At 51.4% G+C, this 15,743-nt stretch overlaps 1 protein-coding gene across 7 annotated transcripts in view; it reads left to right on the forward strand.

Moving 5' to 3' along the window:
- The first annotated feature begins 1,482 nt into the window (after positions 1-1,482).
- ATP11C (ATPase phospholipid transporting 11C (ATP11C blood group)) overlaps positions 1,483-15,743 on the forward strand; it is a 56,627-nt gene continuing 42,366 nt past the window's right edge. For all 7 annotated transcript variants that reach the window (XR_013957581.1, XM_080625029.1, XM_080625034.1 and 4 more), the window contains exon 1: positions 1,483-1,609. Coding sequence is in view for 6 of the 7 variants with exons in the window: in XM_080625029.1 (XP_080481155.1) it covers positions 1,583-1,609 (27 nt within the window). In the remaining variant the exon portion in view is untranslated. The remainder of the gene's footprint in view (positions 1,610-15,743) is intronic.

Raw genomic sequence — 15,743 nt, forward strand, 5'->3', positions numbered from 1 at the left:
AAGTTTAGTTCTCTGCTGCTGTTTTGTGGGGAGGGAAGCCTAGAGCTGAGCTGGTCGGGTATTATGTGAAGGTGCTGAACAATACCCATTCATTATTTAGGATGTGTTTAAGAGTGCTGAGCATTGTTTCCTGGTTTCCTCTGTTGTGGTTAGGCTTTTGTGTGCAAGGTGAGGAGTGGTGCAGCTGTGCAGGGAGGAGCAGAAGGGTTGCACTGACACACAGGTGGGGCCTCATAGAGCAAATGTGGTGGTTTGAGCCTTGGTCATGGAATCAAGGGGTGGTTTGGGTTGGAAAGGAGCTTAAAGCTTGTGCAGTTCCATCCCAACACCTTCCACTAGTGCAGCTTGCTTCAAGCCCCATCCAACCTGGCCTTGAACACTGCCAGGGATGGGGCAGCCACAGCTTCTCTGGGCACCCTGTGCCAGCGCCTCAGCACCCTCATAGCAGTCTATCACTGCAGTGCTATTCTTGCTTTTAAAACACCAAGTGAAAAATCTCTGTGTTTTCCAGGTCTCTGGAAGCCCATAGCTGCCCTATGGGCCCAGTCGTGGTGCAATGAGGTGAGTTTTGCTCAGCATCCAGGGAGAAGCCTGCTTTCAAACTGGAGCGATGCTGGCTGCTGAAATGAAGGTGGCTTCTGGCTGCTGGGACTGAGCAGCCCCCTGTTTCCCACAGATCTTTGGGGCTGTTAGCAAGGGACAACACCAGGAAAACTCTCTACCCTGTGCTGTTACAGAGGATATTGCTCCAGGAAAGGCTGTTTTACCATCAGGTAATAGCAATGTCAAAAACATGACAGGATTTGTTAGGTTACGTCTTGTCTTTCTCAAATCTGGTGGTTTATGTTGAAACATTCCCCTGCTCTGTACCCTCTGGACTGGGGAGATGCTCCTTTGAGGAAGCATTTCAGCTAAGTGCTGTTCCCACTAGTGTTATCCCAACCTGGAGAGAAGAGGGATGTGTGTTTGGCCTGTGTGTAGCCAAAAGAATGGGAACAGTGGGAAAAACTGGTCAGCTTCTGTGCCCGGGCATTGCAAAGCTGCCACAGGAGTGAGTCCGGACTTGCTCTTTGGCTGCTTTACCCACCCAACGCTGTCCCTGCGGGATGTGCTCGTGGGGATGCGCATGGAGCCTCCCGGGAACACTTTGCAGAGGGAGGATAACGCCTTCCCTGGTCAGTCTTGACTCGGGGACAGCGCTCCGAGGTGTTTGTGATGCTCGAGCATCGCGGCAGTGACTGCGCTTCTGTGCCGGAGCCTTCCCCCGTGGCACAGCGTTAAGGACCAGCCCGCATCCAGCGCTCGGGGGGGCGGGCAGCGGGGCTGCCGCTGCCTCCATCCGCAGGACGAGCCCCGGGGGCTGTGCGGGCTCCCCCCGCCGGCCCCATCCCGCACTACAGCTCCCAGCCTGCTCCGGGGCGGGCGGCGGCGGGACAAAAGCGGGGGCGCGGGGGAAGTGCCTGCAGCCGAGCGGGGCCGGGCCGAGCCGTTGCGTTCCGTGCGGTGCAGCGCGGCGGGGCCGCGCCACCATGGACCGAGCGGGGATGCGGCGGTGAGGGCGGCGGGGCCGGGCGCTGCCGCGATGCTCCGCCGCAGCCTCAGCCGCCTGGTGAGTGCGGGGCCCGGGCGGGAGGAGCTCGCTGTTGCTGTTGCCGTTTCCTGCTGGTATTTCCCGTTTCGCGGTGGTTTTCCCGGGGTGCGGGGGGTGGGTCGGGATGCAGCGCTCCCGATGGGAGCCGCAAGGGAACCTCACGGCAGGGCCACGCCGCGCTGCGGCTCCAACCGGGAACTTGCTGTTGCTGTCAGTGCCCAAGCCGTATTCTTTCATTTCTCACCCCAAAACCTAGAGGAGGGCACGTCCCGGTGCCTGGGAGCACGCACGCAACCGGCGGGTTTATCCTGGTGGGATGCAGCGCACTTACAAGGGTGCTACCGGCCGCTTTGCCACCCGGATACCTTAGAACCCCTCCCGGTGCCACATAAGCGACTCGAAGATTTCACCGTGACCTCATTGCTTGGCCTGAACTCTGTAATTACTCATTTTTTCCCTCTTCCACAGCAAGTGCGCTAAAACCGGCGTTTTAACGTCGCTTTCAGGAGCTCCTCTTTATTTACTGGTGTCATTTATTGTGCAGTGCGTGGTTCACAAAGTTCCTGGAGTTTATACACCAGGCGTGTGTTGTTAGAGCAGCAAAGGCACCCACAGAGGTTCAGGAGCTCTTCCCTGAGGCACATTGCACCTCTTGGCACCCCATTAGCGACCAGAATAATGGGCTCTGCCTGCAAGGCCAGAACCCGTGGGAGATACATTCCCATATCCACTTTTGGTTTGGAGGGAGCTGTTCGGGCTGGATTTCCAGCCTTTCTGCACAAGGGACTTTAATCTCTACCTTAAGTCTCGAGGTTGCTCTGCAGCAGTTCTGGAGGGGGGAAGAAATGGTTCATTTTCCCATTTGTAGGCTGTGTTTCTGTTGCAGGCTCTGAGTTAGCCCTGTGGAGAACACACCTACTGCAGCTGCTGTTTTACAGCCCTGGGGACAAATGGCTCTAATCTCGGTTTCTGACTTTGAGTTTACCTCTGCCTTGTGTTATGCGTTTCCTACCCCAGGAGGTGTTTGGGGTATGGAGCATCTTCTCTGGGTGCAGCTAGAAGTGTTGCTGAGGGGTTTTGGACCTTGTTTTGCACATACTGGCTTTGAGAGTGGTGTTTGGGCAGTTGAGCTGTGTTTGTTATCAAGCTGGTGCATGGGTCCCCCAGCCATAGGCAGATAACAGCTCCCGCTGTGCTGCAGTGACTCTGCCCTGTCCCCAGCCTTGCAGGATCTCCCAGGACCTTTGGGTCCCTGCTCCTGCTCTGTGGAGGAGAGGACGACCGAGGGTGTTGATCTGGATGGGTAGCACGGGGCTTCAAGTGATGCTCGTCTTGTGGCAGTGGCATTGCCACTGCAGTTGTGGCTGCCCCATCCCTGGCAGTGCTCAAGGCCAGGTTGGACACAGGGGCTTGGAGCAAGCTGCTCCAGTGGAAGGGGTCCCTGCCCGTGGCAGGGGATGGAGCTGGGTGAGCTTTGAGGTCCCTTCCAACCCAAACCAGTCTGGGATTCTATGATTCTGTGTTATTAAAGGCTGCAGTTTATCTGACACTTAAGATCCCATAGGGCTACTTAGACTAACATAGTCACTTCTTCACTCTGTGGTCTCTGTCAGAGGCTCAAATACCAACGGATATTAAACCCTGTTTTCAGATGTATTTCACAGCTTAGGGATGATGAATGTGCCTTGCCCTATCGACATAACTGTTATGTTATCCTAACCTAACTTCTTATCCTGGATAGAATATGCAAGGGGATGTTAAAACAAGCAAGAAGGGCAGAGTGGTGGATATGGGGCTGCTTTGCTGCCCAGGGATACAGCCTGATGCTCTCTGCAGAAACAAATTGGGTTCTGAACTTCAATTTACACGGCTGAAATCATCCCTGCTGAAAGCAGAGCAGGGCTGGGATCGCTGTGGGGAGGCAGGATTGAATTGCCACAGGTAATCCACTTGCAGGACACACTGTCCACTTGGAAATACAACTTCAGTCCCCTATTGGGAATGGATTCTGCCATTGGAGTCTTATTTATAGTCTCATGCTCTGTGTATGGCTGCTGTGGGGAGGATTGTGGAGTAGAGTAGGAAAGTGCGTTGGTGACCGGGGAGTTTGGGTCCGTCTCCTTGTGTAGGATTTTGAGATGAGTGATACCCACTTCCAGCCTCCCTTGGCAGCACCTGGGAGCTGCCGGTCCCTGAGTCATGCCTCAAAGACAATGTGCTTGTTTTCCCTTAACGACTTCTCCTGGGGTTTTCCAGAGGTAGGGCTGTCTGCATCCATCGGGACACAGCTACAGCCGCAGCTCTGCTGCTGCTGATCCAGCTGCTGGGAGAAGTAAGTGAGAAACACAGGAAGAGAAGTTGCTGATGCCCAGTTGTTTTTGGTTCTTCCTCCCATTTAGCTTGTATTTAAGCTGTCACCCTGATCAGTGCAGGAAGGATAGGGAGCACCCATGGGTGCTATACCCCCTCTCGGGATGCCTGGTGTCGGCTGAGCATCCTGCTTGGGTCTCTTGCCTCTGTGGTCCCTGGTATTTTCCTCCTCTTGTTTAAAACTCAGGGCAACAACAGGCAGTCTGTAATTGGGAACAGAAATTGTTGTGTGTGTTTGTGCAGGGTCTAACAGGACCATTGTTGTGTTATTCCCTTTTAATTAAATACCCTGGGGCCTGATCCTCTTTGCTACCCGTGCCCTGGTAAATCCCTGGTGCTTAGCAAGTGCTGGGCTGGTTGTGAGCTGCTGGCTCTCGAGAGCATTGCTTGATGCTGGGGGAAAGAAGATGCTTCTTAGATGGGCACATGGTGCTTGTCCCCGGGCTGGACCTGTGTTGTGACTTGGTGCCTCTGCCTTGTTATCATGATGTTCCTTTACTGGCCTCCTGGGGTCTCCAGTGATGGGATTACCCCTGTGTTGGTTATGGGGCTGTGTGGGGTCCTCCAATGGGTCTTGGCAGCTTTCCTGCGTCAGGACCTGTTCCTTGGTGTCCCCACTGGGACACATTGCAGAGGGACAGTAAGGAAAGCACAGGGGGTTGCTTGGTGCAGCCCTAAAACCTTTGTAACCGTTACTCCTAATTTGCATGCTTGGTGATGCTTTCACTTGGGGCTTTTCCATCTGGGGCTTGTTTTACCTAATGTGAAAACCAGTGTGTGACCACCTCGGGGCAGGGTTGAGGGGACGAGCACTCAAGGCTGGCTTTAATGTCACCTACGGGGGAGTCCCAGCCAGGCTCCCCTTGCTCTGCATCCCCTGACTGTCCCCGCTGTGCTGCTGGTGTTCTGCCAATGGCAGGGAAGGGTTCCTCTCATTGAAGTCATTCTGAGTGTCACAAATCTCCTTTCCAAACCCTTACCCTTCCCAGAGTGGTGTGGGTCTGATCCTGTGCCTGTGGATGGGGGCTTATATATGCACAAGTAGCGCCTGGTGTGGGACTTAGGGCTCCGTTGTGTCATAGGATGGTTTGAGTTGGAAGGGACCTTAAAGCTCCTACAATTCCAACCCCTGCCATGGGCAGGAACACCTTCCACTAGGACAGGGTGCTCCAAGCCCCGTCCCACCTGGCCTTGAACACTGCCAGGGATGGGGCAGCACAACCTTGCTGGCCCCAAAGCCTTGGGGAGGAATGGAGGCAGGAGGAAGGTCTCAGAGGAGGTGCTTGTTGATCTAAGAGGTGTGTACCGGAGGCTGGGGAGGTGATTCAAGCCCAGGAAGGAGTGGGGGCATGCGGTGGAGCACTATGGGGCATGTCCTACCTAGTGCTGTGCAGGAAAACACCCCCATTGAGACCCATTCAGCCAGCAGACAATGAGAAATGGCCCGAAGTCCCTTTATAGAAGAGAAATAAACTCCCCATTGGCTTTGAGGAGTGGGTGAGGAGGGGCAGTGGGAGAGCCCCAGGAGTGATGTGGGAGATGTCTGAGCGCGGGGTGGAGGATGCTGGTTTACGCTCCCGTCTCTGGGTTTTGGAGCAAATGTGTAATAAAGTCTATTTTAGGACCCGGAGCACATCTGTGATTTTCTTTCACGCTTGCCTTTTTATAGAGAGTGTGAACCAAACATGCCAGTGTGTGACTGCAGTTCCCATTCTAATAGGAAAGAAGAGCATAGGTGGGAGTTGGAACCCTTTCCCCCCCCACACTGAAGCTATGTTAACACCTTGAGAGGGAGTGTCTGTGTCAACTACCTTGTGCCTGGCTCTAACTTGCACCAGGAGCATTTTCCTTCCATTAATGTGACCAAACCCTGCAGCAGCAAAGGTTGGGGTTGGGGGGGTCTTTGTTCTGCTTCCAAACAGTGTGGATTTCAATGGAGTGACTTTGTTTCACGGCTGTCTCTGGAATTTGTCATGTTTATTTAACCTGATAAGGACCAGTTCCCCTTTAGCAGCTCATGTGTGACCACAGAGACATGAGAGGCTCAAATGGGGAACCTGGAGCTGCAAAAGGCTCTTTCCCACTGCTGCAATCCCTTATGGATGCCCTTACCCTGGAAAATAGGGACATGGGGGTTGGAACTCGATGATCTTAAGGTTCTCTCCAACCCTAACCATCCTATGGGAGTTTCTCAGATCCCTGTACCCATCTCTTTAACCTTTCACAGCAGTGTCCTAACCGTAGCCTTACTCCCAGAAATAGCTCAACCATTTGGCTATAAATACATAAAACTCAAACCCCTCCTTTGCCAGCACTGGACAAGCAGCTGCATGAAAGATGCATGTGTGTAGTTAAAGTTTGGAGAGGTTGGGAATCGCTGTAAGGGGGCATTGGAGGGCACTGGTCAAACATTAATGGGAAATGGGGCTGCCAGTTAAACCTGTGCTGTGCAGAAACTTCCCAGTGGGGAAGAACACGTGTCTCGAGGCTGTGTTTTATTCATCACTCAGCATCATTTGTGCCTCCAGTTGCATATAAGAGTAATAATGATAGTGTGGGCTGTGTGGGGAAGGTCCGGAGCTGCAGCTGAAGGCATGGCAATCTGCTTTTAACAACCAAAACTGTAAAAGCAAACAGGCTGGCTATTAATAGCAAGCTTTTCAGCTTTGCCTCTGATTTCATCCTGTTGCCTTTGGTTTGTGCGCTTCCTTTCCGAGTAAAACTGCCGCTTTCTGGCTGTGACCGTTGATGTCCTCTCTAAGGGAGAGGTTTCTGTGTTAATACCAGTTAGCAGCAAAGCTGCTGGAGACGATTGGTGGAGTCTGCAAGTCAGGAGGGGCCTTCGCACCAAAGTTGTTGTCCTGCCAGTGGCCAAGTTTGTAGCCATGCAGGATGGGTCCATGTGAGCATCCTCCTCCTTTGGTACCCACGCTTCTTGCATCTCTTGTCTGCAGAGATGTGCAACAGGAAAGCATCATCTGGCTGCTAATTCCTCATGATGTGGGCCTGTGTATCCCCTTGGGCGACTTCAACCCACTGTGCTTGTGGGGTGGGCGCGGGGTGGCTGAGTGCGCTGTTAACCCCTTTGCCCTGCCCTGGCAGCATTTGCTTGGGGTTTTCTAAGGGAGTTTCCTGTATGTATGTAGCTGTGTGTAGGAGGTGGTTGCTGGGGCTGGAGGGTGCTGTGGAGGTTTTCCTGTGTGAGTTTCCCAGCTTGGATGGTGGCTTTGGTGCCCTTCTGCCCTAAAGTGTCCTCTGGTCCCCGCTGAGCCCTGCCCAGGGGAGTGGCTTAGGCTATGGTAGGAGCAGGGGGCTGCTCTTGCCCTGTGCCCAGGCATCTTATCCCATGGTGAGCTTAGGAAACACTTATCTATGGGTTCAGATTTAAATCTGCTTCTCGTTGTCCATCCCATGGCCATCTGTTCAGCCTGGAGTAGCTCCCTAAGGGGAGACCTTAGAGCAGCTCCAGTGCCTAAAGGGGCTGCAGGAAACCTGGAGAGGGGCTTGGGACAAGGGCCTGTAGGGACAGGCCAAGGGGAATGGCTTTAACCTGCCCGAGGAGAGACTGAGATGAGCTCTTAGGCAGAAGCTCTTCCCTGTGAGGGTGCTGAGGCGCTGGCACAGGGTGCCCAGAGAAGCTGTGGCTGCCCCGTCCCTGACAGGGGTTATTTGGTGTTTCCCCGTGTTAACCTGGAGCTTTGCAGCTTTCTGTACCTGGTGGGACCATGCAGAGGCTGATCCCAGCAGCTCAGGGTGCTGGGCTGTGGCTCTTTGCTGCCCATCGGTGATGAACCACTGTGTTGAGGAGCCTCACGCTGCTGGGTGGTTGTTAGCAGTGATGCTGCATGAAGGATGCATCGGTGGAGATGCTGTGCTCAGAATGTGTCTTCCCCTTAGGGACACCGTGCTGGTCAGAAGATGTGTCCTGCTGATTGGAAATAGGGAACAGGGACCCTGCTGCTCATGTTGCTGATGACTATAAGCCGTTTCTATTCTCTTCCATAGCCTTGCTCTCCTGGGTCTCCTGCACCCTTTTTACAGGTTGGTTGTACAACTACAAGGCAGCCCCTGCTGCTTTCAGTGTAACCATCACACTGCAGCTTGCTGAATTGCTTTGAATTATCCAGTATCCCACCAGTGACTTGTTCACTACTTGGTTACCATTTGATTTGGGCACTTAGGATTTGGCTTTTTGCAATAAACTTCGCTCCAAGACTTGTGCATGGAGCTGTTAGGTGGGTTGCCATCACCCTTACATGGTAGGAGGGTGATGTTGGTACTGCAGGGGATGGGCATGCTGTTTTAAGCTTGGTTTACTAACTTGTAGCCTGGGGAGACAGTGAAACTTCCCTGCTTTAAAAGGGCTCCTGCCCTTTCCCAGCTCCTGCCTGGCTGCTGTGTCAGGAAAAGCCTGTTCTGCCCGCAGGCTCCAGCGACTTCAATATATATATGCATTAAATATACATGTATACAATGTGTATGCATTAATTATGTATATGTGCAATATATAGGTGCATTAAATACGTATTTTTGCATATGGGCTCTTTCTAGGGTGTAGTCAGAATCCGGGATGATTTGTAGAATCCCATAGCTTTAGTCATTCAGTTTGAGGTGGAATTCCAGCTGAAGCCAGTTTAATCTAAAGGCATGCCTGCTCTTGACATCCAGTTGTAATGGATAGCGGCTGTGGTTCAGAGATATTTGTCCTGCTCTCCTTACTGAAAGCCTAATGCACTTACTTCAGATCCGGCTGTTTGTAAAGAGCTCTTTCCTCTCCTCCTGCAGCAGAAAGGAGGGATGAACCCCCTGAGGCTCTCATAGCCAGGTATTTTGAGAGCAAATCAGGCTCCTTGGTGTTTCTCACAACTCAGACAACTTTCCTGTCAAGCTCCTTTGTGGCCTTGGATGAGTAATGCTTTGCTGTGTGCTTTTCCCTTGTGATTTCAGCTGAATTGTGCAGCATCTATAGGTGAAAGGGCCCTTGGGCTTGGTAACTTCTAGCTGTGTATTTTCAAAGGGGCAGCAAGCAGTCTTTGTGTGTGGCCTATCTTAAAGCACGCTGTATACCTTCATAAGATGATATAAAGCTATTAATGCGGGAAGCAAAGGCAACACTCACTTGGTAGATGTAATTTGTTTGCAGTATTGTGGCAGAGGCACTGATTTGTAAGCCAGAGGGATGCTATTTGTCCTGTAAAGGCTCTAGAAGAGCTGAGTGAGATGTGCAACAGGCCAGACTAGACTATTTGAAGCTGCTTTTTCCCTTTCTTTGGTATTGCAATCCAAGATCTTTTCAGCAGTAATAAAACCCAAGCACCACCAGGCTGCAGTGATGTTGGGCTCCATTGCCTGAGCCTCAATTGGCTTAAAGGGGAAAAATTCATTATAAAATCTCACTGCTGGGAAATTAAATGTAGGGAAAACACAAAATGCACTTTGTGAGCAGCCCTGCCACCTTTTGGGGTGATTTCTGGGGAACTCCTTCCCAGTGTTCACACAAAGCCAAGCTACCTGTAGTGCCCTGAGCGCTGCATTGGGGGTACCCGCTCAGAGCACGCTTGCTCTTATATGGGCTGCAAAGCCAAGCTTAGAATGCAATATTGATTGATTTCTTATGTTTTAGTGGTGTTTTGCATGTCAGTCTTGTTCACTCTGAGTTGTGGATGGGTTCTATTCTTATTTGTTTAGTTCTTACTCTTTTGCCCTTTCCTTCCAGCTCACCTTTTCTTACACGTTTGCTGAGGGATTGCACTAGAATTAGCTGTGATACCCAAAGGGCATCATCCTTGCATCAGCCAAATCAATACTCTTGAGCACATAGAATCAACCAGGTTGTAAAAGACCTTTGAGATCATCAAGCCCAACCTTAACCCCAGCACTGCCAAGTCCACCACTAAACCGTATCACTAAGACATTGTTTCTGCGGGGTGGTTTCCTCCCGGGCAGTAGAATGGATGGAAGTGGGACTTTCTGCTTGACAAGTACCATTCCAGTAAGCGCAGGGTGGGAAGATCAGATGTACAAAGAGAGGAAACGTTGGGTTTGAGCTTGTCTTGTAACTATGAGGATAAGAATGCCCTGATCTCAGTGTTTAGGGAAAGCAGTGGATGGGGATGGCTGTGAGTCATCTCCCGGGATGCTGCCCTGTTCTGCAGCTGATGGACCACACTGAAACCCTTTGAGCACCAAGCCCAGCATCCCAGGCCTGTCCCAGACCTTGCCTCCATGTCCCTGTGGATAAGTGGATTCCCTTCCCACTGCAAAATGCAGTGCTGGTGTTGCTCAGTGCGGATGCTCGGTCAGCCTCAGGCAGGTTGTGCTTCACTGGGGCTGCTCTGCAGCCGCTTCACCCAGCCTGGCAGGAACACGAGCCAAAAGGATTTCCTGAAGATAAACAGTTCTAGGCCACATGTGAAGGGTTTGTGTCCTGACTGGGTGGATTGCACTGATTCAGTATCCTCGTGTAACTGTGCCTGCTGCCCCATGGGTGAAACTGCTGGTTACTGCAGCATCCAGACATAAAATGCTCCCAGTGAGATCTAGGGCTGATTTTGGATGTGAAGCAATGGGTGAAGTAGGTGATTTCTCCTTCTCTTCCCCCTTTTATCTCCTGCTACTTCTGTAAGGACATTTCTCTGCAGTACAGCACAGGGTGGGTTAGAAAAAATGCAGCTTTTGGGGGGTTTTTTTGAGTTGAAAAACTTCATCTGAATGGAAGGGCTGGGACCTTGGGTACCCATTGCAGTACTGGTGACGATCACCCCATGATGCTGGTGTGGGGCTAAGTCATCTCATGATGCCTGGACCTGCCCTCCCATCCCTCCGGGTACATGGGAAGTAGGACATCCTCCCTGCAGAAAGCTTTACCTGAAGGATGCAGGTTGGGCAGCCCTGGGTACCAGCTTCTGGGCTGCTGCAGTGATGGTGTCTGCAGCATCTGCCCCTGTTGGTGAGCATCCTTGCTCCCATAAAGAAAGGGAGGAAACTGCTTTGGGAAATGGGTTCCTTGCTGGTCATTCGTTAGCCTGGCTCTGAAATGATGGGAAAACTTAAAAAGGGGCAAAATGCTTGTAGGAGGCAGAGGTCACAGTAAAGCCTGTCTGGGCTGGGATGCACAACATGGTATTTAGGGTGGGTTTTTGTTTCCATAACTGGAGAGCTCAGGCTTTGGAGGACCAGAAAGCAATGGGAAAACCATCAAATTACAGCTCCGCTGGCTGATGCAAGCTGGACAACTGCAAACTTGAAGGGTTTTTTTCCAGTTTGCTCTTATTTTAGCTTTTGCCAGGGCAAATCACAGCTCTGCAGAGCTTGTGCCCTGGTAAAATAGCTGCCGATGAGCAGACATATGCGCACAGCTTGAGCCAGGGAGAGGAGGGAGCAGGAGGTTTGGAGACGGGAAGACCTCGTTGTATTTGCTTTGTGACCTCTGCAAAAGATTTGGCTCTTGTTCAATGTCCTTTTTCAGTTCTCAAGTTTGAAGTGTTCCTATGAGCCTGAATTCTCAATGCTGGCAGTGTGCTGGTCGGACTTTTCCTTTGGACTGCCAAGAATAAAGCCACTCTGCCTGTATTCCAAGATGGGCAAAGGGGAAAAAAGAGCTGAGATCCTGAAAACTTCCAGAGGTTGGATGGTTTGAAGCGGCAGCAAGAGATTTCCCATAAGCCAGCAGCACTGAAACGATGCTGTCCCAGCAGATGGCAGCTGGCTTTGGTGTATGGCTTTCTGCATCGTATGTGAACCTGACAGCAAACGGAAGCTGTGATCCATAAGGAGAAGGCTGGACCCTGCTGTAAATGTGTTATCTAGGGAAAGAAACTTGTATTTCCTCTCTCCGCCCTTCCTAAATCTTTCAAGTAGCCCTTTCCCCTGTTCCCTTGCCCTGCCCTGTCTGTCTCTGCTTTTATCAGTGCCTTTATTTGTCCAAGTCAGCTTTTCCAGGAAACTCAGCCTGATTGGGCTCTGCTGTCCAGCAGCCCATCGTCCTTGCTGAAGGTGACCTTCGTGCATGCCCATATGGTGAAACAGCATGTCCTTAGGGCAGAGGGGACATGGGGACACGCTCTGGCCAGGGCCGCTTGCGTCACTGGACGCACTTTGACTTGCATTAAGGACGGTGCAGTGTGGGTTGATAATGCTGATGATAATGGTTGATAATTAAATCATCAACCGCATTGTCATCTCCATGGGGACCAGGGATGAGGTCTGGGTGTTGAGCCCCATCATGTGTTGACCATGGTCTAAAGGGCAAAGTGTTGGTCCTTGGTCCTTCCTTTTATTAATCCCAGAGAAGCTGTGGCTGCCCCATCCCTGGCAGTGTTCAAGGCCAGGTTGGACACAGGGGCTTGGAGCACCCTGCTCTAGTGGAAGGGGTCCCTGCCTGTGGCAGGGGTTGGAGCTGGATGGGCTTTGAGGTGGTCTTTAAGGTGCAGAGGAGAAGCCGAGCAGCCAGGCTGTCCTGTGCTCCCCTGCCTTGCAGAGCAGCACGGGCAGAGCCTCGGGCTTTTGTGGTTGGAGCCAAACCCATTAAGGTCCCTTCTAACCCAACCAGTTCTATGGTTCTGTTGTTTTCTATTGACTCCCCTTTGCTCTTGCTTGTTGTTCTGCTTGGTGTGGGACTCGCATGGTTTTCTATTGCTGAGGGATGAGCAGCAGAAGTCCCCTTCAGTGGGAAATGAGCTTGGAGCTGTGCTCACCTTCAGCCCTTTCTCTGGGACCTGAGGGCTGTTTGTATTATGAAACACAATGTTGTTTTTTCCCAGAGGACTGTGCATGCTATCAACCCTTTCCCATAGGGAAGGGCACTGGGGTTGATCCCGATCGATGGAATTCTCTCTCTACATCAGGGCATCTGCCTCAAAATGTGGTCGCTGTGGGTAAGCATAGTCCGAGCTGCTGAATTATTAAGGCTTTACTCAGAGCATCGCTTGTACTTGTATGGAAATGACTAAGGACAAAGAGTAGAAGAAACATTGGCAGGCATCTAATTCAATTCAATAGATACTGGGTGGACAATGAGGTCCCTGTGCTGGGAGAGACTTTTCCAGGGCAGTTTGGGGATGCAATGGTAAATGTATGGAAGCTTTTTAGCCTTGTGCGTGTGTTTTCCGTGGTGGTTCTGCACTAAAGGAGCCGGGAGCTGGAACAGGCTGTGTTTGGGGGTGGTGTTATTTCTGCAGGCTTTTTTGGTAAACCAGGTCGTCTTCTGGACTACTTCTGTGATAAATGGAGCAATACGGGAGTGATTTGGCTTTAAACCATTCACGAGTTCTAAGCTGCGTACTGTGATTTAATCTTTCCCCTGCATCTATTTAATATAAGCTGTGATTTCATTGAAAGGGTTGAGCTTTGCACTTGTACTGTATAATTATCTCTGGTCTTAGCAGATGACTCCTTTAAAATGCCTGTGGTTTGTATTAGGCCTTATTTTCCCTCTGTGTTATTCAGTGTTTACTTTGTGGCTTGAAGATATACAACAAACATGAAAGGGGCTTCTTTTGCTCAGTTCATTCTGATTTAGGTGCTTTCTGAGACTGGAGTAAATGGGATGATGGGGATATGTCTTTTTCTGCCACTATTGCTCTGGAAACGGGGCCAGCAGGTAGCACAGACATTTGTTTTCCATATGGAGGATATAATTAAACCCTGTGTTTTGCAGCTGCCCTAGAAATAGCCCACTTCAAGTGGCTTCTTGTCAGCAGCGGCTGCAGAGCGCGGGTTCACCTCTCCTGTTGAACTCGATCTCACTCCGTTAATTTTTACCCAGGTTTGCTAATTTTTACCCCGTTTTGCAGCTTTTCGCAATTGCCAGGTCCTGTGCCTGCTGCTGTGATGGATTCCCAGAAATCTGGGGAAAGAGGAGCTTTTCCAGGCAGGAGCTGCTGTGCTGGGGCAGGACATCCCTGTGGGAGAAGGGCACAGATGGGAAAGGGGCATGAAGGGAGGCTTGTCTAAGCTCAGGCAAAGAATCTGGGGAGTGGTGCAGGCTGTGAATGTAATTCTGCCATCTCTATGGAATGCTGCAGTAACTTCAAGTCATAAATGATGCTGGGTCATTAGTTGCATCCATTGGCTTTTATAGCCCTGATCTGGTGCCCTTCAAATTGTACCTGTTCCTGACTTCTCAAGAAAAGCTTATAGCAAAATGCCAAGCCTCAGTTGGCCTATTGATGTGTGTTGATGGGCTTTTTGTATGTGGACTAGGTACAAAAGCATTATCCCATATACCCTCTTTTCAGAACTGCTGCTTTGGGCAGTGAGTGAGCTTTATACCAAGTTGAAAGCACAGAGAAGTTGGGTTACGTGGAGCTATTTAACAGGAATACGTTCTGTATCTGGATTTCTCCGTGTCATGAGGAGGGCTGTAGCACAGCAGCACTCTGCCCTGCTGAGTGTGCCCGCATCAGTGGCGATGATGCTGTTATTGATTACTGCAGCCTGGGCGCCTGGTCCTGCCGAGCTGTGCAGTGAGGATAGATGGTGAGCTGCCAGCTCGAGAGGATGCTCCTGGCAGGACAGCAGCACTACCCTCATTTCTGCCTCCTGTGATTGGTTTCACTCTCTGGGTGTTGTCTTCCAGCTGAGCTCCTTCAGGGGGCATCTGGTTTGGATGCCCTCTTGAGTGATTAACTCAATGATGGACTTGGTGAGATGCTGGGGGAGTGGAACAGGAGCCCCGAACTGAACCTTGAATCACTGCAGGAGAGACCTGCATCTTTGGGGCTGTTCTTCAAGTGATGCAGGCAGGACAGTGGCTCTTCTCAAGAGCAACCTCCTCCATTCCATCCTTTTGATTCCTGAGGTCTGTGGTGTCCCTGGGGTGCTGTTAGGAGCTCATCTGTGTTACTGGGGATCCCAACAGCACTCCCAGACCCTCATGTGGGCAGTCTGACACCACTCATCCCTATGGATCACTCTGGTCTTCCAGCACTGCCTGGGCACAGGGAGGTGATGCAGGTGTATGAGGGAAGCACAGTCCTGTTTTCCTCCAGTAATCCTTTTGGCAGGCTTGGCTCTAAACAGCAGAAGAAACTGGCTTTTGCTTGCACGCACTGACCCCTGTGCTGTGGACCATGGGCTTTATAAAACCCCGCAGGCAACGAGGCTGCCGTTTGAATTGGATCCAAGAAATATTTTCTTCCTTTTTTTTTCCCATCAGAATTAATTTTTTTCGATGAAAAGCAGTTGTGAAAAGTCTCTAAATCCTCTCCCTGCTAATCTGCATGGGTTATGGTTTTCCCCAAAGCCTGGCAGTTACTCCCTAAATCTCCTCTTAGGTCTCCGCTGAGAATTGTTATTAAGACTTAGCAATCTATTAGCGAGCTGTTGGAGGTGGGCTTGTCAAAGTAAGAGCTTTTAATTGCTGAGCTGAGCCAGCACCTTGTGCGTGGCTGTGGGATGGTGGAGAGAATGGGGAGTGAAATGCCAGGAGAGGTGGTGGAGGTCTGGATAGACCAGAGAGTGAGGTCTTGTCCCTGTGCCGCCAGTGCAGAGGGCTCCTGTGCACCATGGGTCTTTGTGGGACATTCTTCATAGCATCCCAGACTGGTTTGGGTTGGAAGGGACCTCAAAGCTCCTCCAGCTCCAACCCCTGCCACAGGCAGGGACCCCTTCCACTGGAGCAGCTTGCTCCAAGCCCCTGTGTCCAACCTGGCCTTGAACACTGCCAGGGACGGGGCAGCCACAGCTTCTCTGGGCACCCTGTGCCAGCGCCTCAGCACCCTCACAGGGAAGAGCTTCTGCCTAAGAGCTCATCTCAGTCTCCCCTCGGGCAGGTTAAAGC

Source organism: Psittacula echo (genome assembly GCF_963264785.1).
Source record: "Psittacula echo genome assembly, chromosome: 8".
Classification (NCBI taxonomy): Eukaryota; Metazoa; Chordata; class Aves; order Psittaciformes; family Psittacidae; genus Psittacula; species Psittacula echo.